The following is a 26396-nucleotide window of genomic DNA, read 5'->3' as shown; positions in this document are numbered from 1 at the left end:
TTATGGCAAGTGGAAGCCAAGCTCCTCAAAGGCTGAACGAGCAGCCAGGTTGCCAGATGCAGGCTGGGTTGGTGGCACATCTAGAATAGAAGATGCCATGGAGTCCCAGGCAGCAGCCGTGGGACTAGAGACCGCCCGTGGACGCGGAGCTGCGCTTACGCTGGGCGACCTCATGCACCACTCACAGATTTTACACTAGACAGAGATTCTAAAAAACAAAGTACAAACTTTATTTTGTTTCTTTACAAAGGCACAAGCCTCTTTTTTTTCGCTTTCTTAACAAAATATAATAGCTTCTCGAACACAAAGACCTGAAAATCGTAAAAAAAAAAATACAAAAAATGAAAGAAAAAAAAAACAGAAACAGTTGTGGCTGGGGAGAAACCTACCAAATACCCACAAAGGCTCTACACAACACTGGCCTAAACCTACAGCCAAACGGGAAGGGGGCAGGGGCGGGAGAAAGGAAACCAAAACAACAGAAAAAAGGAACAGAAGCGACAAGCACAGAACAGAACAGCTCTTCTGACTGGGCAGACCCCACAAATGGATTAAGTGCTTTAGGAGGAAACAAAGGAAAAATAAAGAACATGAAGTTGATCTCTTGTAGGGCACTTCCTGCCATTGGGGCTGGAAATGAAGTGGGTTTGCGGGGCTGGGGGGTTAATCTAAAGCAACACAATCAATCCGAAATCTAGTCAATTTGAGTTCAGAGTCATTTCGAGTACTACACCTGCCCCCCAACAGTTCCAGCAGCCTTACAGTCCTATGGGCCTGGGGTGAAGTGTTCTCTCGCCCCGTTGCCATGTGCGGGGGTCCTTTCCAGCAGGGGAAGCGCCCGGTGACGCAGGAGAGTACGACACTGAACCCCCCAGAGCGTCGCCACCGCGCCCAGCGACACCACATTCCTCTCTGGGCGCCTCGTTTTGAGCCCAGCGACTGGATTTTTTTTTTTTTTCCTTTTTTAAAAATAGAGAAACTACCAACAAACAAGCAACAAGAACTCAGGCCGGCCCGTGAGCCCACACCCCCGCCACGCCAGCGCTGGATGGAGCCGGGGCTGGTCTTGCAAGCTCACGGGAAGGTGGGTTGTAGTTTAACAAAGCCACAGGCAATTTGGTTCCAGGTCCCAGTTACCCGAACCCCAAACAGTCCCTCCGAGTTCAGACCCTGGGTTCCAGTTTTAGCCCATCTCTAGTTAAAAACACCCCCTCCCTCCCCAGCGCCAGTTCACTGACACAGCCCCCGCCCCGGCCCCTCCCCCCCGTTTGCTTTGAACTGCAGAGTGAACTTTCAGCGTGTCTGGTCCTAGCGCTCCGATTTACAGTATTGGAAAAGGTCATAAAAGAGACCCAAAACGCATTGTATTTTTTAAAAATTTCCGCATATTCTCTGACGTTCCCCTCCCCGGTCCAGCCCGCCCCCTCCCCTGCGGCTAGCTGAGGGTGTCAGGGCAGCTCCCCCTCCCCTGAGGGCTCTTCCTTGCTCTGATCCATGGAGTCGCTGTCGTCCCCCTCTGTGTCGGAGGCGGTGTCGGAACTGGAGGGCTCCAGGCACGCCCGGACGGGCGTCACGATGACCGCGCGCCTCTGCTCCTCCTCCTGCAGCTGCTTCTCCTGGGTCCCTTCGATGTGCTGAATCGCCTGCCGAGGGGAATCGCAGTGAGGGGGGTGCCCAGCGGGGCGGCCGGGGAGCGTTCTCCGGAAGGAAGGGGGCTCCTCGGAGGACAGTCACACGCCTCCCCTGCTGGTCTGGTGGGGTCCCCATCGTTAGCCACTGCTCAGGGCCAGCAGCCCAAGCCCCTGCCTGGACACGTTCTGCTGACACCCGCCATCAGTCTGGCTCTCACATCCTCGGCAAAGCCACCCCCCGTGCTGGGAGTGGCTCCGGCAGCCCGCCCCGCCCGCACAGGGCCCAGCAGCCCTTACCACCCCCAGCTCCAGGGGCACAGCTGGGCTGGCAGGCCCTTCGGCCCATGCGCACGTTCCCCAGCGGGCTGGGGTTTCGCTCGGTCTCAGAGCGGGAAGCTGCGCGGCCGAGGGCCATGCTGCGGGAGCCGGATGCGGCTGCTCTCTGGGAGGGGCTGGGCCCTGGCGGCTGCCCACACCCCTGGGAGGGATCGCTCCTACGCGGCCCCATCTCCAAGCCTGAGTCTGGGCCAGTCTTAGCCACCAGCCCTGCTGAGGTTAACTCGGCACTGGGCTCTGGGGAGGAGCCCAGACATTCTCCCCACCGGGACTTGGACGGGGCCCTGTCTGGAATGCTCCCTTTTCCTTGCAGGTACCCCCAGTCCTCCCACATCCCGGCCTGTTCTCCCTACCTGAACAATGGTGTCCAGGTTTTGCCTGGATGTCGAGACCGTGTTGATTACAGAGGATGGGCCCATGGTTACCACGGTGACGTGATGGGAAGGAGGCGGTGCTGGTACAATCACAGTGGGATGATGGGTAGGGGCGGGGGGACCGTGCGCCGGCAGGAGCTGGGGAAGGAAAGAGACACCATTGAGTATGGGAGCTGCCCGGCCACACCTCCAGCCCGAGCTCCAGGGCGCAGACGGGGGCCAGGTCACAGCACCCCACCAGAGGCTACGGAGCGGCGCCACGGTGGCCTGGCCTTGAAACACCCCACAGCAGCTTTGTGGGAGGAGCTGGCCACGCGCGCCCCAGCCTGAGCCCTCCCTTCCACGTGGGTGGAGCCGAGCCACAAGCTCTCCGTGGCCTGAGCCAGGAGAAGTGCTGGCGAGACCCACCACGTGCTCCGCTGGCCGCCCCCCGGCTCGGCTCCATGCCTGCTCCGGCGGCGGCGAGGCCAGCCAGCCTGCGGGCCCTGCCACTCTCCAGCCAAGTGACCGAACTCGGCCCCGAACGGCTGTGGGAAAGCAGGTGCCGCGTGGACGGGGCAGCCCTGCCGGATTTCCGGAAAGGCCAGGCAGCGGCAGGAACAGAGGCAGATCCCAGCCCACTCTGGGCCGTGGTGTCCCAAAGGCAACCTCTCTCCAACGCCTGCAAACCCAACCGGGCTGGGTGCCCTGGTGCCCCAGGCACGGAGGCTAAGGAGCAGGACTGACAGGGTCACCAGGCCTGGCCCCGTGCTGGGGCGTGTCCCTTCGGGAACCTGATCGTCCCTGTGGGGAAACGCGCCAGGCCGGGCGGGCAGGCCTGGCCCCACAGCCCATCGGCCTCTGACTGAGCAGCCCTGTGCTTGCAGGAGGCTTGCTCGTAGCTTGCGCCAGAGTCAGTGGAGCAGCCTCCTGGGCCAGGAACCACGGGGGAGGCCTCCCGAGACAGCAGAGCCGGGAGGGGGGCAGCTCCAGGGAGGAAAGGCTCCTGAGCCAGCCCTCGAGGGGCCCAGAGACTGGTCTCTCGCCATTCACTCATGGGCCGGCTCCGCAGCGGCAGAGCTCCTGGCGCGTCCTGCTCAAGGGGGCCCAGGAGAGGTTAACTGGCTGCCCCCAGGCCTGGGCAGGCGACGGATAAATCTCGCTTCCAAACGCGCCCGCTCGCCAGGCAGCTGCCAGCCCCTTCGTGCTGGGCTGTCCCTCTGCAGAATGCTGGACAAGGGGACAGTCCCGCCCCCGGCGCCCTTTCCCACGCGAGCCAAGCAGCCCCCTTCCCCCTCAAAGGAGCCCCCCTGGCCAGCCAGGGCTGTTTTCTGGCTCACGCCTGTGGGGCTAGAGGAAGCTTTCAGGTCAGTCCCACCTGAGAGGGTTCGAGGGGCTGCCACCGAGGCCAGCACCCCCCCCCCCCAAGCAAGAGGGGCACCACCACTGTCTCCAGTGAGGGAGCCCCCCAGGAGCCGCGATCCTCTGCGGAGGAGACGGGCTTGAGGCCTGTGCAGCAGGAAGAGCAGCCAAGGCCCCAGTGCCCACGTGTCACAAACCCTGGGCGGTCCCGCAGGACACCGGAGGCTCCGCAGCCATTCTTGGGCCTCATCGAGGCGCCAGAACCAAATGGGACCCAACTGGGAGCCAGACGACACTACCAGGCGCCGCAAGGCCTCAGCCACGAGGGGACGGTTCTGCAGCACACGGAGGGTCTATCCCACACCCTGGCACTTGACACGCACAGAGCCGCGGCAACCGGAGCACCGCGCGAGGCCCAACAGCCCCCTCACTTGTGCCTTCGATTTGTACCCGCAACGGAGACTGATGCTGCTGGAGCAGGTTCTAGGGCTTGAACTTAAAGGAGCCCGAAGAGCCAGAGGCAGAATCGACAGGCTCGGACACTGCAGACATCCTGCTCCAACGGCTAGAGGCACAGGCGCCCTTCCGAGGGGGGACCTTGGTGGAGCAGGACAAAAGCGTTTGCGCTCAGTGTAAATACCATCTCGTCTCAGGGCAAGCACAAAATCCTGAGGCGGGAGTAACACACCCTACAATCTAAGAGCCCGCCAGGGCTGAATCAATGTTACAAACGTCATTTTCTGCCATGGGACCTCAAGTCTCCCCAGAGAAGAAAGGGAGAGGATGGTGCCCACAGAGAGGGGAGGGCCTGTGGCGTACAGCAGTGTTTCTTACACTTTTCAAGACCAAGGAACACCAAACTATTTTTTAAAATTAGGAACACCAAGAATTTTTTGTTGGGGTGGGGGGGGAGAAGAGAGTCAGGGCGAAGTTACTGAGGCAAAAAAAAAAAAAAGTCGCCTGCTCCTTTAAGAGTGGCCATTTTGAATTCTGTTCTCCACAGCACACCTCCGACTGCCTCGCGGCACACCCGTGTACCACAGAACACAATTTAAGAAACACTGGCGTACAGGGTTTGCAAGTGTGTTAGTCGCATGCTGCTCAGCTACCAACCATTGCTCACAAAGGTTTCCCAGCGAGCGTGACTGGCTGGGGGGGAAGGCGCCGGACCGGGCCCAGGCAGAGGCAAGTATTTTAGCATCATAGGGCGGTACAGGAAGAGGTGAAAGTCTATGGGACCATCATTTGCACAAGCAGGGCGGGGTCCTTTCCTCGTTCTGCTCATGGGAACACCAATGCAAACCCAGAGTCACTGAACCAAAGGAGGTGCCCACATCCGCAACGGTACTGTTGGAGAACGTGCCCCGGAGGGACAGACGGGCGAACGAGGCCAAGCGCACTGAGCGAGACCCGGTTTACGAAGAAGTGGATCCGGCTCATTCTGAAACCAGGCGAAGGCCTCAGCATTGCTGGCCGGAGCCGTTTTAAAAACGTCCTCTGTTCTTGGGAATACATAAAGGGAAGACAGAAAGGTCAACTGGCATTTTAGGTTTAACCGAGCAGGGGAGTAAGGAAACATGGCTGTTGTGTTTAAGAAGACACTTGTAAGCAAAAAACCAAGGCTTCTGGACGTCTGACTCAGAACTACAGAACGTATTTCCTCTGGGCCCGGCAGCCTTCCGGTCCAGTTCCATTTTACAAAGGGGGATCTGTGGTTCCAGAAGCACCCTGGGAATTCTCCGCACGTGGTCACCGAGGCCAGCAGAGAAGCAGAACGAGGTGAGGAACTTTGGACGCTCTGTGTAAAGTTCACGCCTGTTCTTAGCAGGGGGCTGGCGGATTTCCCTTGGCTCTTAGAGGGTTTGGGGGGGGGGGGGGGGGGAGGTAAGCCTTAAGAGGCGTGGAAGTGGGTTGAAGTACAAGCCAGGCTCCCCGCTGGCAGCAGCGCACCACCCGTTGCCAGGAGAAGACGACGCCTACAGACCATTCCAGCCAAGTCCTAGGAGAACGTGGTGCCCACAGAGAACAAACGAGTCGATCAATGCAAGAAAGGGTGCCTCCGAAATTCACCGACCCGGGAGTGAGAGAGAAGGGAGCCCCTCCAAAGGGGGACCTTGCAAGCACCCGTGGGAATCCTGCCGAGGTCTCTGGAGAAGCAGAAGGAAAAGGGGAGAGGTTCCCTCGGCGCGGGATCCTCATGAGCACCAGGCACGTCCCAACAGAGCACAGCTGAAGTGAGCAGCAGCAGCAGCTGTGCTCAGAGTCAGGCTCCAGCAAGGACCCCAGGGGGACGCATCTCTGGGACAAGCAGAGAGTCCTTCAGCAACAGCGGTGCCAGCGCTGGGCCTCCCACAAGGAGCCCTGCCAAGCCAGCCTAGGGACTCTCCGCGACGTGGCGCTGCCATGTTGCCGACAAGCCAGCCTGCCCGCCACCTCCACGGTGCAGGGAGGCCGCCCAGCGCGCTGCAGCCGAGGGGAAAGAGCCGGGAGCCCTGTCGTGCAAGTGGCCTGTTCGTGCCCATCCAAGCCCTCGATCTCCAGTGGCGCCTCATTCGATTGCCTCCAGGCTACCGGGCATCAGCCCGTTTTACAGCTCACTAGCACTGGCCCTTCTGGCCACCCTGGGACTCACCCCCAGGGCTCATGTGGCAGCGCCAAGTCCCTTCCACTCAGCCACGTCTCTGGGCTTGGCTTCCCGCGAGCACAGCTCTGACACCACAGTCCCCTCCCAGGAATGCCCACGCTCCAGCATTCGCTCGCTGCCTCGTGTGCCGAGTCCTCAGGGCGGCGCCTCCTGCTGGCCGTCTCGGGGACCAGCTCCTGCCTCTCCCACCGCCTCTGTCCCAGAGCCGTAGCCTCCTCTTCATGACTCGCTCCCGGGCCCTGTCACCATCCAGGTTTCCCCGTCAGGGGGTGGAGGGAATCTCCATCAACAGTCCAGCCAATTCCCCGGAGAGAGGCGGGCAGGCCGCTCCTCCAGGTTCCGGCCCCAAGACCACGTAGACAGCCCCCTCTCGCGGCTACGCCGGTGCGGCTTCAAATCCGGGGGCCACTTCCCCTCGCCTCCGGCCTCTTCTCAGGGCTCCAGCCCCCCGTCAGCAGCCGCTCTGCCCAAAGCCTGCTGGAAACACGGTGGTCCTCCCACCTCCAGCCTCCTAAAGCAACCAGCAGTCTCCGCCCCGCAGCTCCCTTTTATATGAGCCCACTGGGTTCTGATTGGCCACTGGGTGTTGTTGCTCTGATTGGATGCTTCTTGCACAGCCTCCCTGGACTGCTTTTAACTCCTTCCTTTCCAGTGCGGGGCGAACACCCCATCGCACCTAGCACACGGCCGGCTGGTCCACAGAGGAGCAGTTTCTCCATTAGCTCTGAGCTGGCATCCAACGGTTCCAGCCTAGCCCATGGCCCAAGCAGGGAGCACGTGACTGGCCTGGTTTGTCCAGCTCTGAAGCTGGGCTGGGCCACACCCCCGCCAGCCAGCTGCGGGCACAGGCTGGGTAACTGAGCCGTTACAGCGTCCCTCCCGCCGAAGGAACTGGGAGGTGCCCTGGGAGACCAAGCCCCCGCACGACGGCCTGAAGCTCGCTCGGAAGAAAGCCCCCCTCCGCAGCAGGCCCGAGTTGAGAGGCGTTTCCGCACGCCCCAGCTAAGCAGAGACGCTGTTTCACCCACACCTGTCCCATCCCACTCAAGAGGTCGTCTGGGGACGTCACTCCCCGAGCACCCTGGCCCACCCTGAGGCTGGACTTCACCCTACGGTGCCTGAGGGCTGGCAGACCTGCTCCACGGCACCCAGAGAGACGCGCAGCACCTGGCACATAGGGGCAGGCTCCACTGCGCCCATTAGGGATGCCTGTCAGCACTGACTGGTGGGAAGGCCACGGAGAACAGGGCACCAGCACCTCCAGGGAAGTACCGGCCCAGCAGAGGCAACGCCAGCTCCACGGAACAAACATTTGGAGGCCAAACAGAAGAGCCGGCACCCACACGAGCAGCCTTCCTGCCGGCACTCAACACCCTGCTCTCGGCCCAGCCGGGCGCACCACGCGGCCTACCCGCCAACTCAGCGCCATGAAGAGAACAGGGCTCAGATTATGCAGCAGCCTTCACTTGGGCACGTCCCCGTTTCTGGAGGCTTCCACCCTCTTGGCCTGGCCTACGTGGACATCCACAGCCCGCACCCTCCCCCGGCCTACAGGAAGGAGATTGTTGTGCCTGGGCCTGGCTGTGGAGCAGGGGGAGGGGGTTGCAGCCCTTATGCTGGATGCTCTGAACGGGGGTGTCAGCCCGCACAGCCCTGAGGGAACTGACGGGTGGGGGGCCCCCCCAACACAGCCAGGTCTGGTGGGGCAGCAGTTCCTCATGCAGGACTGGGAAAGTCCTCGAGGACCAACTTCTGCAGCTCAGCCCAAGACCCGTCCCTGCTTGCCCTCGGCAGGAAAGCCAAGGGCGGGGCTGGCAATGCAGTGGGGGGGGGGCTCACCTGCTAACCAGGCTGTGCCTGCTAGGTGACATCACGCCCCCTCCCCGCCCCCCCCCCGCACGAGCCCCAGCAGAGCCGAAGGGCACATCCCACAGGCCTTGTGGCATGAAGCCCAAGAGCTGATCTGCAGGCAGCAGGACCTGGGCTGTGCTGCTCATTCCCAGGCGGGAGCACCCCGGGGGGCAAAGAACGCTCCCCGCTACCCCGGGGGTGGGGGGGGCTGAGCCTACGGGACATGCCGCAGCTCTCTGGAGCGAGGCTCAGAGCTACGGGACGAAGCCACAAGCTGCGGGTCTCCCTCCTCCCCCACAGCCGCGCTCGGAGCCAGCCCTCAGCCCGGGGAAGGCGGAGTCTCTGCCAGTGGGGCCCCCCCCGACAGGGCAGGCACCAGAAGGCATCGCCACGCTCTCAGCCCCAGGATGGGAAGACCCTGGAGTCTTCCTGATGGGAGGGGCACCGTGGCGTCGGGCCGTGGGTCTGAGGAGACCCTGTGGGTGGGGCCACGTGCGATCTCCAGGGAGCTGGGGCAGGAGGCAGGGTCAGCGCACTCACCTGCGTTCGGATCTGCTGCTCGCGTTCCAGCTTCTCCTGGTGCAGCAACCTCACCTGCTCCTGCTGCTGCTGGAGCTGCACCTGCTGGGCAATCACCTTGAGCTTCTCAGGGTACATGTGGGCCTCCAGGGAACGCACCTGCCAGCCAATCAGAGAGAGGAGCCCAGACCATTGGGTGTGGAAGAGGAGCGCACCCCCCATCCTCCACCCCTGCCTATCGAGGCGGCGCCGAGGCAGCCTGGCCCGCCAGCGGGAACCATCGCGGTGCCAGGGACCCCACCAGAGCACGTGGCGGGTCCTCACGCCGCCAACCCCCAGCGGGGCAGGGGCAGAGCCGTTCGTATCCGCAGCCAGAGAGCGCGGGCCCAGACGCCAGAGGCCGTTCCGCCGTGGCCGGTCCCTCGGCGCCAGGAGGGGCGCACACACCGGCAGCTGCGCTCCTGCAGCCGAGAGGGACGAGGAGGCAAGAGCCCGGCCACCTGGCAGGGTGCCCCCAGGAGGAGCGCCAGGAGGCTGGTGGCAGGTTTGCAGGGTCCGTAATGCAAGGTATGAACCGGAGGCGGACCCGTTGGAGGCACAGGCCTCTCACGACAGCGCCGCGGGCGCCGCTCCTTGCCCAGCGGAGGCGTCCCGTGATGCAAGGCCGAGACGATGCCGTGCAGGATCCAGTCTGGGGACTCCTGAGAAGCTTCTGCTCCACTGGAACAACCCGCACAGGGGCCGAGCCACACGCCGCGCTCCCGAGCGTTCCAGCGCTGCAAGAGATGGGCAGCTCCCTCCGCTCTGCTTGGCCGAGAGGGAACTGTCCAGCTGGAGTCCAACTCCTCTGCGCGGTGCACTGCCACAGGACTGTCGCGCTCTGGTCCTGGCACGAGACCAGCCGCTCCGAAAGGGTCTTCTGCCCCCAGCCCCCGAAGGGTCTTCAGCGGGCAGCTGCCTGGTGTGTGAGCGGCCAGCTCCAAGCCAGGTAGATCAACGCAGCCCTGCAGACGCGCCAGCCAGGACGACCAGAACCTAGGCACCAACCGCATCCCAGTGCAAGCAGCACACTTGGAGAGCAGCCCAAAATCGGAGGCGCTGGATGAGCAGGCCACCTGATCCCTTGCCTTGGGCTTCTCCGGAGAGCGGGGACTCTCCCTCCTACAGATACCAGCCCCCGGGAGGCACGTGCAGAGGGAGCCGCTCACAGGATGACCAGGCGCTCAGCCAACGGAGCGGCAAGAATGCGCTGGGCCCTTCGGCGTGGCTGCTTTGTGCCCGAGAAGACCGTGAAGTAGAAAGAAGCCAGCCCCACGAGGGACACCCTGAGAACAAGGCTCCAACGAGGGCTGGAGGAACAAGGGGGCCCCAGCCTGGGGGCCAGGTTGGGAGGTTCACGACGGAGCGAAGCGAGGCTCCGCATGTGCGCGAAGGAGGCCGCAGCACTGGATGCCGCAACAGAAACCCAAGCCAGCCCGACCCTGGGTCAGTGGCCTTGTTCCGAGCCAGCCTGGCCCAAGCCCCGTGCCTCACTCCAGCCGCCTCCACGTGGTCCGGTGGCCACGGCACTGCTCAGCCAAGCTGCGCCACGTGCGGCTAGCAGGTGGGCGGCTCTTTCAGGGCTCTAGTCCACTCGAAGGAGAAGCCGAAGCCCTTTCAGCACAGGGCACCTGGAGAAAGCCCCCACCCCGGGGTGGGCATGAGGAAACTGGCAGGACTCTCGGCTGGGATGGACGGCGCCTTGGAGAGAATCTCAGGAGCCCACAGCACCCAGCCGAACCTCCTGAAAGCTGACAAATACTAAGGTCCCCAGATCAGATCCGCTTCCCAGATCAGCCCTGCCCTCTCCTCCCTCGGAGCAGCCCACGGGGCATGCGCAAAGTCATGGCCTGGAGAACAGCGTGATCCTCGCGTGGGCGCAGGCCCCTGAGCGCGGCTGGTCTCCCCCACCACACGGTCGCCGAGTGGGAGGGAGACACTAGCGCCATCCTCAGGCAAGAGCACTTCTCCCGCGCGAGAGGGGGCTGCCTGGGGGGCTGCCGCTCTCTCCAGCACCAGCTGAGCCAAAAGGAAGCACAAGAGCAGGGCCAGCCCTTGTGGAACCCCAGCCTGGCTCAGCTCCAAGTCAGCCATCCTGGAGAGCTTCCATAGGGGCCAGGACCGAGCAGAATCCACACGGGAAGAAAACAAACCGGGTGTGTCCCCTCCCCCCGCCCCACCCCAAATGGGAGAGTCCCGAGAAGAGCTTCGGGCAGCCTGGTTCTCTGCCTCACCTGAACCAGGAAGCTGCATTAGCGAGGGGCGGGGGGCAGCAGAAACATGGAGCGCACCAGGCCTCGCGCCAAGGCCAGAGCCCCCTGCACTGGGAGAGCCGACAGCCTCAGCACAAGTGTCCAGCGCCAGCCGTTGGATGCTCCCAGGCGGGGAAGGGAGGCCTCGCTGAAGCCTTGAGGGGCAGCCAAGAGCAATCTGGGTAGGGCCCCAAAGCTCAGAGCCCGCGCACCCCTCTCTTCCCGTGCCTGAGCGCCGGAGGGGCGAGAGCTGCAGAGAGGGAGCGTCGGCACCTCCGTCTCCACCTCCCTTGGGGCCCGAGGGTTCCCCGTCCGAGAGCCCCGAAGGCCCGAGTACACCAAGACGCCAGCACTGGGCGGAGCCCGTGAGTTCCACAGGAGCGGCGCTGCAGTGTCCACCAGCCCCACGCACAAGCCACGGGTTTGGAGCTCAGCCACCCTAGCAAGACCGGCGCAGACAGCCGCAGAACGAGCTCCTTAGCCACGGGGCTGGGGGCCTGGACCCCGGGCAGAGCAGCCTTTGTACCCTACAGGACACAGCGTCCAGCAGAGCGGGGCCCCCACGCCAGCTGCCACTGCCCTCTGGGCGGCAGTGGCTTACGAACGGGAGCTGCTTCACCCAGGCGAGAGCGCCCGAGATCCCCGGCAGACGGCAGCGCAGATGTGCGGAGGCACTCGTCGGTTTGTGCTTGCCTGCCGGCGGGCACGAGAGGGCGCCACACGACTGCAGCCTGCCAGCGCTAGGGCTGGGAAAGGTTCCAGTGAACTGGTGGGGGGGGCTGCAGCAGCTCCCTGCCTGCCATGTGCACAGGGCTGCCCCAGTCCCAGAGGGTCCAGCACAGACAGGGGCTGCCCTGGGCATCCAAAGCAACCCCTGCCTGCAGCCAGCCTGGCCATGCCCCCTTAACCGATTAAATGTGGAGTTAACCAATTAAGCAATTCAAGGGGATTTTACATCCCTAGCCTGCACCGCCGTGCGGAGAGCGGAGTGCAGACTGAGGAGCCAGCCTGGGTCCTCTCCTTCCTCCCGTCACTGCCCCCGACGGGCTCCTCGGAGGCTGGCCGATCCCACGGACACCCCTGCCCAGAATGGGAGCACCGGCGGCCCACCCCTGCGCCAGGCCTCACCTGCTCCTCCAGCATCATGCGGACCGAGCGCTCCTTGTCGAGCTGCTGCCGGAGTTCGATCATTTCGCGGCGCAGATCCTCAGCCTTCTCGTCCTCCCAGATGTCCGGCGAGCCAATGCCCTCGTCCTTGTCCTCCGCCCGCCGCCGCTTCGGGGAGGAGCCGCTGAACTCCTGCCAGACACGCACAGTCAGAGGCCAAGGGGCCAAACAGCGACCGCAGGGCCAGACAGCAGCCACCACCCCCCCGGCCGCAGCCATGGGGACCCCCCACCCAGCAAGCGAAGAGCCTGTATCAGGGTAAAGGCAGGCAGAGCCGCTGGCTCTGTGCCCAGCCAGTGTCCTCTTTATGGAGCTAGGGAACCCAACGCTCACCCCGCCCGTGTGAAAACAGCCCCCCCCCCCCATGGAAGGGGCTACATGCCAGCCCAGCACGGTATCAGGTAACTATCTGCTCAGGACCTGGGCCCAGGGAAGCGCTGTCCCCCCTCAGACACCCTCCCCCATGGTACCCCAAGTTCTGGGCAGTCTCCCACAAACCCCGCTTCACTCGCGAGCCAGTAAGAGCGCAGCCAGAGATGAGCCGCGGATGCACTGGTCTGACAGCTCCCTGGACAACGCTCCAGAAATGCCCGAGAACCCCCACCCAGCCTCTAGAAGCCGCCCATGTTTTAGTGACACGCAACTAGCTCAATCCAGTCTGAAAACACTGCCTGCTCCCCAGCCAGGGTTACCCAGAGCCCGCCTTCGGCCCTGCCGGAGTACTGAAACCCCCAGCAGGGACTTGCCACCAGTGCGGAGAGCTGCCCGCACAGCCTCAGGTGGCTACGGACTGTTGGCACAGCCATGTAGGGGCCAGGACTGGGCAGCGGGGAGAGTCCTGACCTGCAGCCCCAAGCCAGACCCTCCCTTGCACAAGCATCGAGCAGTCTCAGAGGGAGAACCAAGTGACTGTGCACAATGCACCTGTAGCAGCTAATCAGCTTCACGACTCCCCATTCACCTTGCCCGCTGCAGGGGCAGGTTACATCAGGCTGGCGCGGCTTCTTGCAGGTTCACCGCAACACAGATGCGGCAAAGCTCCAAGATCTGGCTCACCCCAGCAGAGGGACAAGCAACGAGGATACAGCAGCCAGGCAGGGAAAGTGCCTATCCCCAACGTCAGCACATCAGAAGGAGAGGCAGGAAGCCTCCCTCTCCCCCACCCGGTTTTCACCCGCTCTGGAAGAGTTTGGCGGAGAAGCAAGAGGCCGGGAGAGAGCCAAGCAACTCCCCCCCCCGCCCAGTGACACAGACCAAGCGACAGTCCATCAGCTAACCAGTGCCAGGGAGTCGGGGGGGAAGGGGTAACCCTGGGCAAGAACACATGCTTCTCAGGCTGGCCATGGGGTACCGTGGGCTCAGGGCAGGGGAGTGGCGAGAACAGCCGCGGCTGCGCTACCTGGATGAACCGCTTGAGCTGTGTGTTCTGCTGCAGTAAACGTGTCTTCTCCTGCTCCAGGGAGAAGATGTATTCAGCTGTTTGCTGGAGAATCGCCGCCTGGGGAGAGCGGGCGAAGAGGGTTAGTGGCACAGGAGAGGCAGCGTGTCAAGCCCTGTGGCCCCATGTGCCCCCCGCCCCAGACAGCGGAGCCCCTCGCGCCAAGGGGCGACCAGGGGTAGGAGAAGCTGCCACTGCTCCAGATCAACTCCCACCTCCCATTGCTTTGCACCCTCCAAACAATGAGGTGCGCCTTGCCCTCAGTGCAGCCAGGGTACCCAGCTGCAGTCCGGCTTACTCCTGCTCCTAGTACGTCACCAATGGGCCACGCCAGAGCCAGCCTCCTGGGCCACGCCCAGCACGCTGGCTGCCTCTCGCAAGCCCCAAGAGGTAGGATTAGCATCCGAGGTGCTTCCTGGCCTGCCAGGCGAGTTGCTTGTCTCAGCCCAATTCCCAGCAGATGAGTTTCTGTGTTACAAACCCACTGGCGCTGGGGCACCAGCCGGCCCCTGGAGCTCAGGCTGAGGAGCACCATGAAACTCCTCTGGGGAGGGCATTCTCGCCAGGGCAGCTAAGCACAAAGGTAGGGCACCATGGGAGACGCCCACCTTGCTGCTGCCCCAGTGAGCCGAGTACTTCACATGCCCACAGCCCCAATCCCCCTCCCCGCCCCAGCACCACCTTTCCTTTCTGCTGGCATCGCCAGCGGCTGTCTAGCCAGCCCAGCAGGAGCCACCCAGCAGGTGGAAAGCTAACAGGTGGCACAATGCTCACCCTGCGGGGAGACGTGGGGCGCACTGCAGAGCTCCATGCGAGCCAGGGGAGTCATTTCACTGTGAGGAGTTACAGTCACCCTCTGAAAGGCCCCAGCCCCGGCGTCCATTACCGTGTAGACACCTGCGATGTCACAAGACGTTTCAGGTGCAAAAGGAAAGGAGCGAGCGGTGGCTCTAACGAGACGCTCACAGCAGCAGAGACCAAAGTCACTAGCACTGTCTGGCACAACTTTATATGCTCCTGGGGAGCCAAGGGGGAATAGGGGCGAACAGGGAGCCCACACACCGGCAGGGATTAGCAGCAGCGAGATCTGTGCGCTGCTCAACCCCGCTGGGCTCCTTAGTCCTGTGTCAGTAGAACTCAGTGCCTCACTGGCTCCAGGTCTAGGTCGGGATGCACGTCCGTGCCAGCCAGTTTGCTCACGAGACACTGGAAGGGGCTCGCTGGCAAAAGAACCCTGCCCTGCACAGCCCAGGCACAGAGACTCTGCCCCGGGTCCCCTGCAGCGCTGCTACGTCTGGCAGGAGATGGGAAAGGGCTCGCCGCTCTCCCGGGCGGAGGATGCATTTTGGGATCGGGGAGGAGGAAGGGGAGGGAGCGACCCCCCCCCCACACACACACACACTTCCAACAGAGCTAAGAGCCTTTCCGTTCTGTCCTGTGCCCGCCCCAGCTGAGAGGAGCCTGGCCCCCTGCTCTGGACAGGACAGCTAGGACGGCACTGGGACATCGGGCTCTGGTGCCTAGGCCCCTTCAGATACGTCACACGCGCACACCCCAGGGATTCCCCTCACAGAACGCTCTCACGGAAGGCACTAAGACCAGCAGGTTTCCAATCCCTCCTCGCTAAAGAGCGAAGAGACCTAACGCCGCTCCGTGGCCGGATACCACCACCGTGAAAGACACAGCCTGCGCGCTGGCGAACGGACTCTGCTCGACACCACAGTAATCCAAGAGCAGTCTGTGCATGGCAAGGCCTGGAAGCTCTAGGCAGCTTACCTCCGCTACAACGGCTGTGCGCCGCTTACTTGTATTTCCTCCAAGTTATTTTCTCATTACAGGGTTTGCTCCAGATTTGACCTGATCACAGGAGCAGCCTCATCAGCAGAAGTTGCCGAGTGAACTGGTTTTGCATCGCGATGGCTTACTGCCCCGTGGCCGGCATCGTTAGTTACTCCACCGCGGACCGGCACTGCTCCAAAGCAGTGGGGTACGCACAAGTGAGGAGCTGCCGGAAGCTAGCGGCCCACCCCGGGGCGAGCACGCCCTGGCGGCCAAGTACAGCCTTACCTTACTGAGCTTCTCCCCGTCCGTGTGGGGAATGAGGGTCTTCAGAGACTGGAAGCCAGCATTGATGCTCTGCATCCGCCGCCGCTCGTTGCTGTTGGCGATTTCTCTGCGTATCCGCCGCTCCTGGTCCCGCTGGGTCTCGGGGGTCAGTGGGATGTTGGCCAGGCTGGAAGAGAGGCAGAGGGTTAAGCAAGGGCGGCCAAGGCTCGAGTATCCCCATGCCCAGCCTGCAGATGGAGGCTCTCTCTTTCTACCAGGTCTCCTGCAGTGCTGTGAGAACCCCTGAGGGCTCTTCCCAAACAGAGACCCGACTGCTAGACAAAGAAACTTTGAGAGCCAGACAAGACTGTTCTCCTGCCCCTGCACTTCTCCTCAAGCAACACCTCGGAGGTCCTCTTCCGGGGCCGCGAGCACACACCTGCACCCAGAACAGGGCGGGGGGCGTTTTCATGACGATCTGGAGGCATTGGGGAATGTGGCTAATCCAGTTTGAGGCTACAATTCACTCCCCCCATCCTCCTCCTGATAGTTCCATCCACCACAGGATCGCCAGGACCCCACATTTTACAAGCAGCCACATGGGATGATCCCGCAGGCACAGTGGGTGCTGATCCCACTGAAGGGAAGACAGAAACCTGGTTAGTCCCTCTCGGGCCACCGTGCCTTGGCAATCTACCCTGCGCCCATCAGCGAGGCCTGCTCCACAGAAACACGTCCTGCCCAGAGGAGGCAGAGGACCATGGTGCTGCTGCCTCTGCTGGGCAGAAGGAGGGAAGAGCTGGGCAGGTGACCCATACCTGAGAGACCCCCCCTCCCCCACACTGCCCCAGTGGGTACAGGGGCAATCCAGTCCCAGAGCAGGCGAGAGCTGCTAATCGCACGGGGACTCCTGTCGCCACGAATAGGAGCGTTCTTTGGGCTCACGCACTCCATCACCCCTTCGTGGGTTTGCGGGGTGCAGGAGGACTCTCCCCTCCCCCTCGGCATTAGCACACGGTGGGATTCTAACACTGTTCTGGCCCCAATGCTCATTCTACAGCCACACAGGTGCAGGCCGGGGTCTCCCGCAGGCCCCAGAGCTAAGCGCTGTGGGACAACGTCAGTCCCGGACAAATCAGCTGAAACAAGAGCAAAGAATAAAATTGTCAGACACCTAGAAGAACATAATTTGTTGGGCAAAAGTCAGCATGGCTTCTGTAAAGGGAAATCATATCTTACTAATCTATTAGAGTTCTCTGAAGGGGTCAACAAACATGCGGACAAGGGGGATCCAGTAGATACAGTGTACTTAGATTTCCAGAAAGCCTTTGACAAGGTCCCTCACCAAAGGCTCTTGCGTAAGTTAAGTTGTCATGGGATAAGAGGGAAGATCCTTTCATGGACTGAGAACTGGCTAAAAGACAGGAAGCAAAGGGTAGGAATAAATGGTAAATTTTCAGATTGGAGAGGGGTAACTAGTGGTGTTCCAAGAGTCAGTCTTAGGACCAATCCTATTCAACTTATTCATAAATGATCTGGAGAAAGGGGTAAATAGTGAGGTGGCAAAGTTTGCAGACAATACGAAACTGCTCAAGGTAGTTAAGACCAAAGCAGACTGAAGAACTTCAAAAAGATCTCACAAAACTAAGTGACTGGGCAACAAAATGGCAGATGACATTTAAAGTAGATAAATGTAAAGTGATGCACATTGGGAAAAATAACCCCAACTATACATACAATATGATGGGGGCTAATTTAGCTACAACTAATCAGGAAAAAGATCTTGGAGTCATCGTGGATAGTTCTCTGAAGACATCCACGCAGTGTGCAGAGGCAGTCAAAAAAGCAAACAGGATGTTAGGAATCATTAAAAAAGGGACAGAGAATAAGACAGAGAATCCCTTATATAAATCCATGGTACACCCACATCTGGAACACTGCATACAGATGTGGTCTCCTCATCTCAAAAAACACACTGGCATTAGAAAAGGTTCAGTGAAGGGCAACTAAAATGATTAGGTGTTTGGAACGGGTCCCATATGAGGAGAGATTAAAGAGAGTGGGACTTTTCAGCTTGGAAAAGAGGAGACTAAGGGGGGATATGATAGAGGTCTATAAAATCATGAGTGGAGTGGAGAAAGTGAATAAGGAAAAGTTATTTACTTGTTCCAATAATATAAGAACTAGGGGCCACCAAATGAAATTAATGGGCAGCAGGTTTAAAACAAATAAAAGGAAGTTCTTCTTCACACAGCGCATAGTCAATCTGTGGAACTCCTTGCCTGAGGAGGTTGAGAAGGCTAGGACTGTAACAGGGTTTAAAAGAGAACTAGATAGCCATTAATGGACTTACATTCATGGAGGTTATTAGCCAGGATGGGTAAGGAATGGTGTCCCCAGCCTCTGTTTGTCAGAGGGTGGAGATGGATGGCAGGAGAGAGATGGCTTGATCATTACCCGTTCGATCCACTCCCTCTGGGACACCTGGCATTGGCCACAGTCGGCAGACAGGATACTGGGCTGGATGGACCTTTGGTCTGACCCAGTCTGGCCATTCTTATGACAAGGCCTCGCCATGAGGCCACTGCAGAGTGGGGAGACAGTCGGTGGCACTCAGCCCTGAATCAGCACTAAACACGCCCAGCGCCATGGGGAGAGACAAGGGGCATCTCAGACTAGGTCTAGAGCGGCGGGCCCAAGCACAGGCATTCGTCAGAGCCCACAGCACCTCTCGTAGGACCAGCTGTCACCCAGGGCCCTGCCCATCTTCTAATGTGGTGGTTTGGCTCTACTTCACCGCCCTCTCGCGTCAAGCAGGCACTGCGGGCTCTCCTCGCGGGCCCAGCCTGCTTGGCGGCCCTATGCCAGGTCTAGGTTCGGCCCTGGCAGGACACAAGGACAGAGAGCTAGGAAGGGTTTTTGGAATCCTTCAGCAAGACCAAGATAAAGGGACCCTCCGGTACCAGCCGAGCCAGGCCCTGAGCTGATCCTGGCTCCTCCGTGGAGGGCGGGGGGACCGCGGGGGGGCTTTGAGGGCTGCTGAAAGCTGCGGGGCTAGGCAGGGAAGAGGGAGGATTAAAAGCTTAAGATAGAGCTGGTGAGCTGCAGCAAGGGCCTCTGGTTTCTCCCCTCACCTCCACCCCCAACTTCTCCATGGTAAGAAAGCGGCAAGCATCTACGTCCCTGCAGGGCCAGCCTGTGTGTGTGGCCCTGGATGAATTGGAGGAGAGCTCCCTCCCTCTCCTGCTGATGGCTTCCAGATGATCACTCCCAGCAGAGGTAGCCCCCGCCCCACCCAAAGCCCCAGGTCCCGCCTGCTTCCTGCTGCCTCCGCTGCGCCTTCTGTTCCCAAGTGATCTGGCAGAGCCGCCAGGAAAACACTTCCCCCGCCAAATGCCACCCAGCTGGGAGGGAGGCAGAAACACTGTGGTCAATCCAGCAGGGGAACTCGGGCTGGACCACGATCAGCTCACAGGTTTTAAACCCCGTCCACACGAGCGTTGAAAGCCCCTCTAGATAACAGGTCAACACGACCTACAGTCCTAGTCCAGACTTCTCCACGGAGGGCACTTTGCAAGCCCAAGGAAGGAGAGAACAGGGTGACCTGTCCCTAGCCCAGAACGCAGGTTATTAAATCTAAAGAGGAAGCGGAGCCGCAATGAGGTGCAGCAGTGTTTACACCACACCCTGAGCTCCGGATCGACCCCTCCCTGCCTCTCAGGTAAAGCACCAACAGCAGCCTCAGGCCTGCCCATGCAGCCCAGGCCTCAGAGCAACCCGGAGACCGGGACCTGCACTGAGCCTGTGCCAGGCCTGGGCCGCTGCCAGAGACAGCGCTTTGAGAGAGGCCAGTGAATTGCAAAGGCCACGTACCTTGAAAGTCACTTAAAAGCTTTAGGCCCGTAGCGTCCAGTACACTAGCCACATGTGGCTATTTGGCTAGTTAGTTCACTATAGCACAAACCACTATAGCGGCTACTGCTTCACAACTGGACACCACGGATTCAGGCCACTGGAGAACGGAGAATTCCGCTCCATGTTAAAGAGGTGACTTCTAGCCCTGAGATGCAAGCCTTTAGCTAAAGCCACAGACCACATTTTTCTTATATTTTCCCATCACGACGTTGTTAATAGCCACTAGTTCAAGAATTAGACCTAGGAAGCGGCTTTCTAAGGCTGTGGACGACTCCATTAAGTATGTACAACAGCCGAGACTGCATGAGAATTCGGCTCAAGTCATGCCGGAATTCAAGAACAATGAAAATCACACTTGTAACCACCTGCTCTCCGCTGTCACCTGTTCGCAGCCAGCAAGATCTCAGTCCCTCAGCAGTTCTGCATTAGCTCACCCCGACAGCCATGCTCCTATTAACTACCCTGATGAGTCTGGCAGTCACTAGTCCTGGCCAGCTATGCTACAGTCCATCTGCAGAGAGCCAGTGAGGCTAAGCACTGCAAGTGCTAGGAGATCTTAAGACAGAGGATGCAAATGCATATCCCTAGGCACAAGCGAAGACAATATATGAAAGGTCAGCGGCAGTTTGTCAGTGAAGAAAGATCACATTGCTCAAAATCGCACGAGGATATTTACAGCTTATTTGCCCATTTTCATTCATGATCTGCAACAGACGTGCAGAGGGTGTGGGTAGTCCAGCACACCAAGGAGCTAGCCCCTGACCCCATGGTGCCAATCCTCTCCTTTTGGGAGCTGAAGTCCAATTTCTATGGACACCACTACAGGGGGTCAGAAGCCAGCAGCGTCCAGTCATGAAGTAGTTCAGCACATCCCAGCCAAGGCAAAGCCCTGGCCGAGAGCTCTGCATTAGCCGAGAATTGGCCCGTTCTGACCAGCCCTGGGGAGGAGACATCCCAGAAGGTAGGAGACACAGAGTTGTGTCACCAGACCAGACTTGTGCTTAAGCGGAGCTGTCGAACCTGGGCTCATGTGTATTCAAAGCCCCCCACCCCCCACCGCCCAGTCTAGCCTGCATTAGCCCAGCGAGCGCAGGTCTGCCAGGTTCAGTCTTGTGCACCAACTGTCTTACCTCAATCCCCTGCTGGGCCCAACTCCACCTTCAGCTTTTCCTGAGCCACCCTAGGGAAGGCAACAGGATTGCCCCCGTATCACGCAGGGGCCTGTGTCTGGCAGTGCCCTGGTTACTGAGGAAGACGGGCAAGGAGGAAGGAACCCAGCTTGCGCCTCAGAGCCCACGCCGAGTTCGGGGAAACACCTTCCTACTCCAGCCACTGAACACGGAGCCCCATCCTTCTCTTGCTCACCCAGCGAGGGAAAGTACATGACTCTGCACCAAACATACCCAGAAGGATCAGAAGGCAAGTGTCTCTCACTGCTACCTCCGAGGCCACTCCAGATGAGCCAGCACCTCGCCCATGGGCTCTGGAGCGATACCGAAGGAGGACAGCAGGATTGCATGGCACAAGCATGATTCCAGGGCAGGTGCAGGCAGGGCCACTGAGAAGACTGCCCTGGAAGCTCTCACTTGCATTCCCACGCCTGGGAACGGGTCTCCTCTTCCTGACACACACTATGAAGTCAGACTGAGCTCACACAGCCTTCCCCGGGGGGGGGGGGGGGGGGGGGGGGGGAGAACAGGGGCCAATGGACCTCCCGAAACCGAAACCTCATCCTCCCCAAGACCAGCTCTGGCACTCGGCTCCCAGAACGCTGACAGGAATGGCTGTGTCCGGACTCCAGGCGTTCCATCGCCTCCTGATGAAGGGCGGCCAGTCAAGTGAATTCTCCTCAGACGTCAGGAGCATCCCATAAGCAATGGAACCGGCTCTCCTGGCGCCCGTGGTGGCATGGCACACAGGATTCTGGGATGCACGAGGAGGGCCTGGTTGCTAGCAGCAGAGCGTAGGCTCAAGCACTCCCTGCAGTTTGTGCAAACAGCAATTCAGCCCTACAGTTAAGCATCAAAGGCAGCGTTCCTGGTGAGCCTGAGCAGCTGCTCAGGAGAGATTCAAGTGCTGCCCAGCTGGTTAACAGAGTGCCCACAGCTAGGGTTTGTTTCTTCCAGTGGTGCAGGGTCACACATGCCGTGGTGCACATAAAATTATTCCACACACGGATGGAAGAGATTAGCAGGAACATTGCTCAGACAATGAGCGAGGGGAGAGATGCAGAGGAACAAGAATTCCACCTCCACTTTATACTTTTTTTGGGGGGAAAGGGTTACGTACTCTTGGGCTGTGGAAGGCCATGTCCTCGCTGCAGAACGCAGGCACATGCTCGGTCACGTCAGCCGCTACCTGCAATAGGAGCTGAACTTGCGCCTCAGTCTCACCATTGCTCCTATCCCAGAGGGCATTCTGACCGCACGCTCTAGGTAAGAAGTGGCAGGCAGGCTATTTGACAGAGGCGGAGGGGAAAGAGGCTTGTCTGGAGGGGGGGGGATCTTACATTGTGCCCCGAAAGTAACAAGACTCTCGCTCCAACCTGAACTGCGGCGTAGGCCATTCTAGTCTGGGGCCCTCCACCTCCAGCACCACAGCTCTATGCTGGGGACCGTCAGCCTCCGTGTCCCCAAAAGTCACAGTTGCCATGGCAGGAAAACAGAGCGAGATGAGCAAAGAGGAGCAGCAGCACATGCGTGGAGCCCTGGGCTTTTCCTCCTCTGGAAAGGCGTCACCACAGAGGGTAGGCCACAGAAACTCCAGTGATCACAGCTATGGCCAAGCAAAACTGGTATTTGGGGGGAAGATAAGGGATTACATTGGGCTAGGCTAGGGGATCAAACTCTTTCTGGTTGAAGGAAAGGGGGAGGCAAGAACACATTGCAGAAAGGGAAGGATTCAACTAGCCCTCTGACAGACTGAGGCTAGCCCTTTCCTACCCTGCACCCTCACAAAACCAGGGATCCCTCCATCCATCCAGAAAGTAGCCTGGTTGGAGATCACAAGCCACCTCACCAAGTGGGACAATGGGACTGCTTCTAATCCAGGCGTGGCTGCAACAAGACCAATTGTCCTACACTAAAACCACCACTAAGCCTTCCTTATCTTCAATGGGGCAGCGACCTGCTCCATTCTGGTCTGGGGCTGGGCCTATAGTCTGCTGAGCATCAGGGGCAGATGACCATTTTGCGGGGCCCAGGGCAGCACAATTTTATGGGGCCCCCCTTTGCCACGGCGCATGTGTGGGGCTTCTTGAAGCGCGGGGCCCGGGGCGGCCGCCCCACTCGCCCTGCCCTATATCTGCCCCTGCTGAGCATCATCCCCATATTAGAGGTGGGACAGTGCACGCCTATGAGCTCCCGCTCCAATCTGTACCTGGCCGATGGGGAAAGCAGACCAAGGCGGCTCAAGAGAGCCATCTAGGAAGCAGAGGTTCTTAAGAAGAGAGAAAGAGGAAGAACCCATTTCCTCACAAGAGGGCCTCTGATAACCTTCCCCCAACTGCTCTTCCTGGGGAGAGACCTTTTTAAAAAAGGTGACGAAGCGAACCAGAGAAAATGCATTTGGAAGCTCGTCTTGTGGATTAAACAGGACAGTGGGCGATAGCCTGGGAGTCGAGAGAGCAGATTTAGACATTGGCCACAAATAAAGCAAGTTCAATGGATATTCATGCTAGTCCCTTTAGATGTTTTTCATAGACCCCCCCCCCCCTGCACCACCACCCCCAGGGAAACCCAATTCAATATGAACGACTCTCTGCTCTAAAGAGATCCAGTGCGGGGCAGGCCCCTGCAGATGAGAAGCCAAGTTCTTAGATACAGACAGGCAGGAAGAAGCTTGCCTAGAATCTGCCTGCACTGGGCTCGAAGAGGACCAGTGGCCCATAAGAATGTGGCAGAGGACCAGTTCTGCCAGGGGTTCCTCATACTTCTGCCCAGGTTTCATTTCCAGGGGAGAGGAAACCAACATAAACCTGTGTTGGCACAGGAGTTTGCAGCACAGCATTAAGAGAGTCCATGGCAGCAGCATGAAACACCTGCCCTTTCACCCTGACCAGAAGAGGAGCTCTGTACAAGTGCAGAACTCTCTCGTCAACAGTTGTTGGTCCTCACACTCTCGCCACTGTAACTTCAGCTGCCGTTTAGTAGGGGATAAACGGAACACACTTTGCAGGCAGGTATCTTCCAACTGGCGTACCCATAAGGGCTAGTTATTCAGCAAGACTGAAGTTGCTATGACACAGCTGAAGGAGACAAATCAGTCTCAACAAAAAGCACTTCTCAGAAGAGTCCTGAAGTGTTTTATTTAGTGAGACACCCATGTAATCAATAAATCTGTGGCTCCAGAGACTTAAGCAGTCATCAGTTTTACAGCCTATATACGAAGGCTGCCAATTGACCTGCGTTAACACCTGCGATTAACGCATTACATTTTTTAACATGTTAATTGCAGGCATTAATGCTGCGCTGCCCCTTTGAAGTGCTGTTTTGGCGCTTTAAAGGGGCAGCCATTAAGAGCTGGGGATCAGCCAGGGGACTCCAGCTGATCCCTGGCTCCCCTGTTGCAAAGCCCCTTTGAAGCACCTCAGCGGCACTTCAAAGGGGCTTTTCAACAGTGGAGCCGGAGATCAGCCGGAGTCCCCAGCTGATCCCAGGCTCCTAATGCGCTGCCCCTTGGAAACGCCGCTGAGGTGCTTCTGAGGGACAGCATTGCATGGTGCCCAGGGTCAACTGGGGCCCTTTTGGAGGCGCACAAAATTAATCGCAATTAATTTTTTAATCACTTGACAGCCCTACTATATAACAGAGACTTGTCCACCAGTACGAAGGTGGTAACTGATTCATTCTCACCAGTGCTAGATGTTCCTGCACAAGTGTGCCCAAACACAGTAAGCGGATTCAGCACAGAAAGCAGTCACAGGGCTTCTATGAACCCATGACAGGCCAAAGAGCTCTGGGTATTAGGGACATTAAAAAGCAGTTAAGTACATAAATGTAACTGCTGAAAGTCTTAGTGGTTATATGGTTACACGCTGCAGGATCTGCAGTAAAAAGCTTATACTGCACAGCCAGCTCTTCGGAAGGACCTGTGGGCTCCAGGGAGTGGAGTTGTGCTTCGGGCCCTACATACTACACAGGGTAGCAGCTGGTTCCCAGCATGCACCAGCTCTAGCCTGCTGCACAGCTACTAGCTGATAAAGGCAGCAGCCAGCTCCCTGGGAGCCAGTGCACGCCGGGAGCCAGCTTTTGGCTCGTGGCCCCACTCCCAGCTCTGCTCCCATGGAGCTGGCTACCACCCCTGAGCCATGAGCTCTGATACAGAGCCAGCAGTGCAAGATGGCAGCCAGCTCCCCAGATGTGAGGCTAGGAGCTGGTGTGTAACCTTTACAGTAACCAATAAGCATGTGCTTATCGGTTACATCATTTAAATGGTTATGCTATTACATCCCTACCAGGAATACAGCCTTGCTGCAGCATTCTGAGTGTTTAAGGAAAACTTTATCTTATCCTTCAACAACGAAACAGACTATGGGAAGTCATCCTGCTACAATCTAAGAGGTTAATGTCATGCTGGTAGCAAGCAGAAATTATTTCAACCACCAAGTGAAAGCAAAGGTACAAACCTGTCCTGTCTCAGATAAGTTGGGCTGGATTTATTCTTCTGAAACAAATGCATTTTAGTGCTATTTCCCTCACCAACAACAAAATAAAAGTTAGATTTCAATCATCCCGCCAGCATCCAACATGTGTGAAACTGAAAAGACTCAGATTTTATTCTCAAACTTCCCAGGAGAGGAGGGAATACATTGTCCTGTAACATTCTACCCAAAGGAGTGTCCTTCCAAGCAGGATACTCCAGCTTAATACAACTTCAAGGTGCTTAGGGAGATCCTAACCTCCTGCAAAGTTGCAAGAGCCACAGAAAAAAAAAACCCCACACTGGATGGCACCCTAGTGGGCAGGCCTTCAAACCGCTGCGGTTCGGGCTAACCGTAGATACCATCCCCGCCTGTCCAGCACCGGTTCCCCAGCGAGAGCTAGGCCAGCTGCGAGCCACGGCACAAAGCCTGGTGCTGCAGGGAGCCAGCAGCGAGGAGACTGAACTTTCCGAGCCGAGCCTGCGCTAGTCCACGCGGGAGCGCGAGCAGCGCCATATGGCCGGGCTGCACCGAGCGGGCCCTCGCCGCACGCACGCGGGGAGCGGCCCGCCCGGGGGTCCCCCTAGGCCCGGCGCCGCGCACATGGGCAGGCCCTGGCGGCGCGCGGCCCACGTGCGGCACCTGCCCGGCGCGGCCGCATGGCCCGGGCGGTTGGGGCCGCGCGCGCGGGGCGGCCGGGGGGGGGGGGGGGGGCGCGCGGGCCGCTTTGTGCGGGGCAGCGTGGCCGGGCCGCCATGCCCCGCACTACATGTCCCAGCGGCCCCCGCGGGAGGGCTGCCGAGTCACGGCCGGGCCCCGCGCTAAACACACCCCCCTTTAAAGCTCCCCAACGTGCGGCCGGCGGGGCGCGCCCGGGCCCCCCCCCCCTCGCTCTGCCGCCCGCCTCACGGCCCGGCCCGCCCGGCCCCGCGCCGCCCCACGTGCCGCGCCCCCCCCGGCACCCACCTGCACAGGCCGCCGATCACCTCCTTGTCCGACTTCCTGAAGTGCTGCAGCGCGGGCACCTTCTGCGCGGGCACCATGAAGTACTCCATGCGGGCCAGCTGAGCGCGCCGCGCCTCTGCCGCGCAAGGCGGGAAACAGCTGGTGCGAGCGCAGCGCTCCCTCCCCCGCCGGCGCCGCCTCCGCCAGCCACCGGCCCATGTAAACAAAGGACTATTTGCCGCGCGCCCGGCCCCCTC

At 59.7% G+C, this 26396-nt stretch overlaps 1 protein-coding gene across 3 annotated transcripts; it reads right to left on the bottom strand.

The window, feature by feature from the left end:
• Window positions 1–206: 206 nt before the first annotated feature.
• Window positions 207–26396, bottom strand: TFAP4 (transcription factor AP-4). Of its 3 annotated transcripts, none has more exons than XM_075899101.2 (7): window positions 26161–26396; window positions 15660–15825; window positions 13554–13652; window positions 12116–12286; window positions 8718–8855; window positions 2321–2479; window positions 207–1643 (listed from the first exon to the last, which is right to left on the bottom strand). In XM_075899101.2, exons 1-7 carry the CDS (start codon window positions 26247–26249, stop codon window positions 1449–1451), a joined length of 1017 nt encoding a protein of 338 aa, XP_075755216.1. In that variant the 5' UTR covers window positions 26250–26396; the 3' UTR covers window positions 207–1448. The 3 variants fall into 3 exon arrangements, with proteins under 3 accessions (XP_075755216.1, XP_075755215.1, XP_075755217.1); XM_075899100.2 differs by lacking the exon at window positions 26161–26396 and adding an exon at window positions 15914–16488; XM_075899102.2 differs by lacking the exons at window positions 8718–8855; window positions 26161–26396 and adding an exon at window positions 15914–16531.

Source organism: Pelodiscus sinensis, chromosome 15 (genome assembly GCF_052426305.1).
Source record: "Pelodiscus sinensis isolate ZL-2025 chromosome 15, ASM5242630v1, whole genome shotgun sequence".
NCBI classification, from domain to species: domain Eukaryota; kingdom Metazoa; phylum Chordata; order Testudines; family Trionychidae; genus Pelodiscus; species Pelodiscus sinensis.
The sequence above is the reverse complement of the archived record's forward strand: the minus strand, read 5'-3'. Positions and strand labels throughout refer to the sequence as shown.

Bases quoted from the DNA above. Each gene is read 5' to 3' on its own strand.
- TFAP4 (XM_075899100.2), bottom strand. From the start codon at position 16,110: ATGAAAACGCCCCCCGCCCTGTTCTGGGTGCAGGTGTGTGCTCGCGGC. The intron at 15,826-15,913 runs GTAGAAAGAGAG...CCTCTCTTCCAG, and splicing joins ACAGCACTGCAGGAGACCTG to CCTGGCCAACATCCCACTGA. The intron at 13,653-15,659 runs GTAAGGCTGTAC...CGCTCTCCCCAG, and splicing joins ACGGGGAGAAGCTCAGTAAG to GCGGCGATTCTCCAGCAAAC.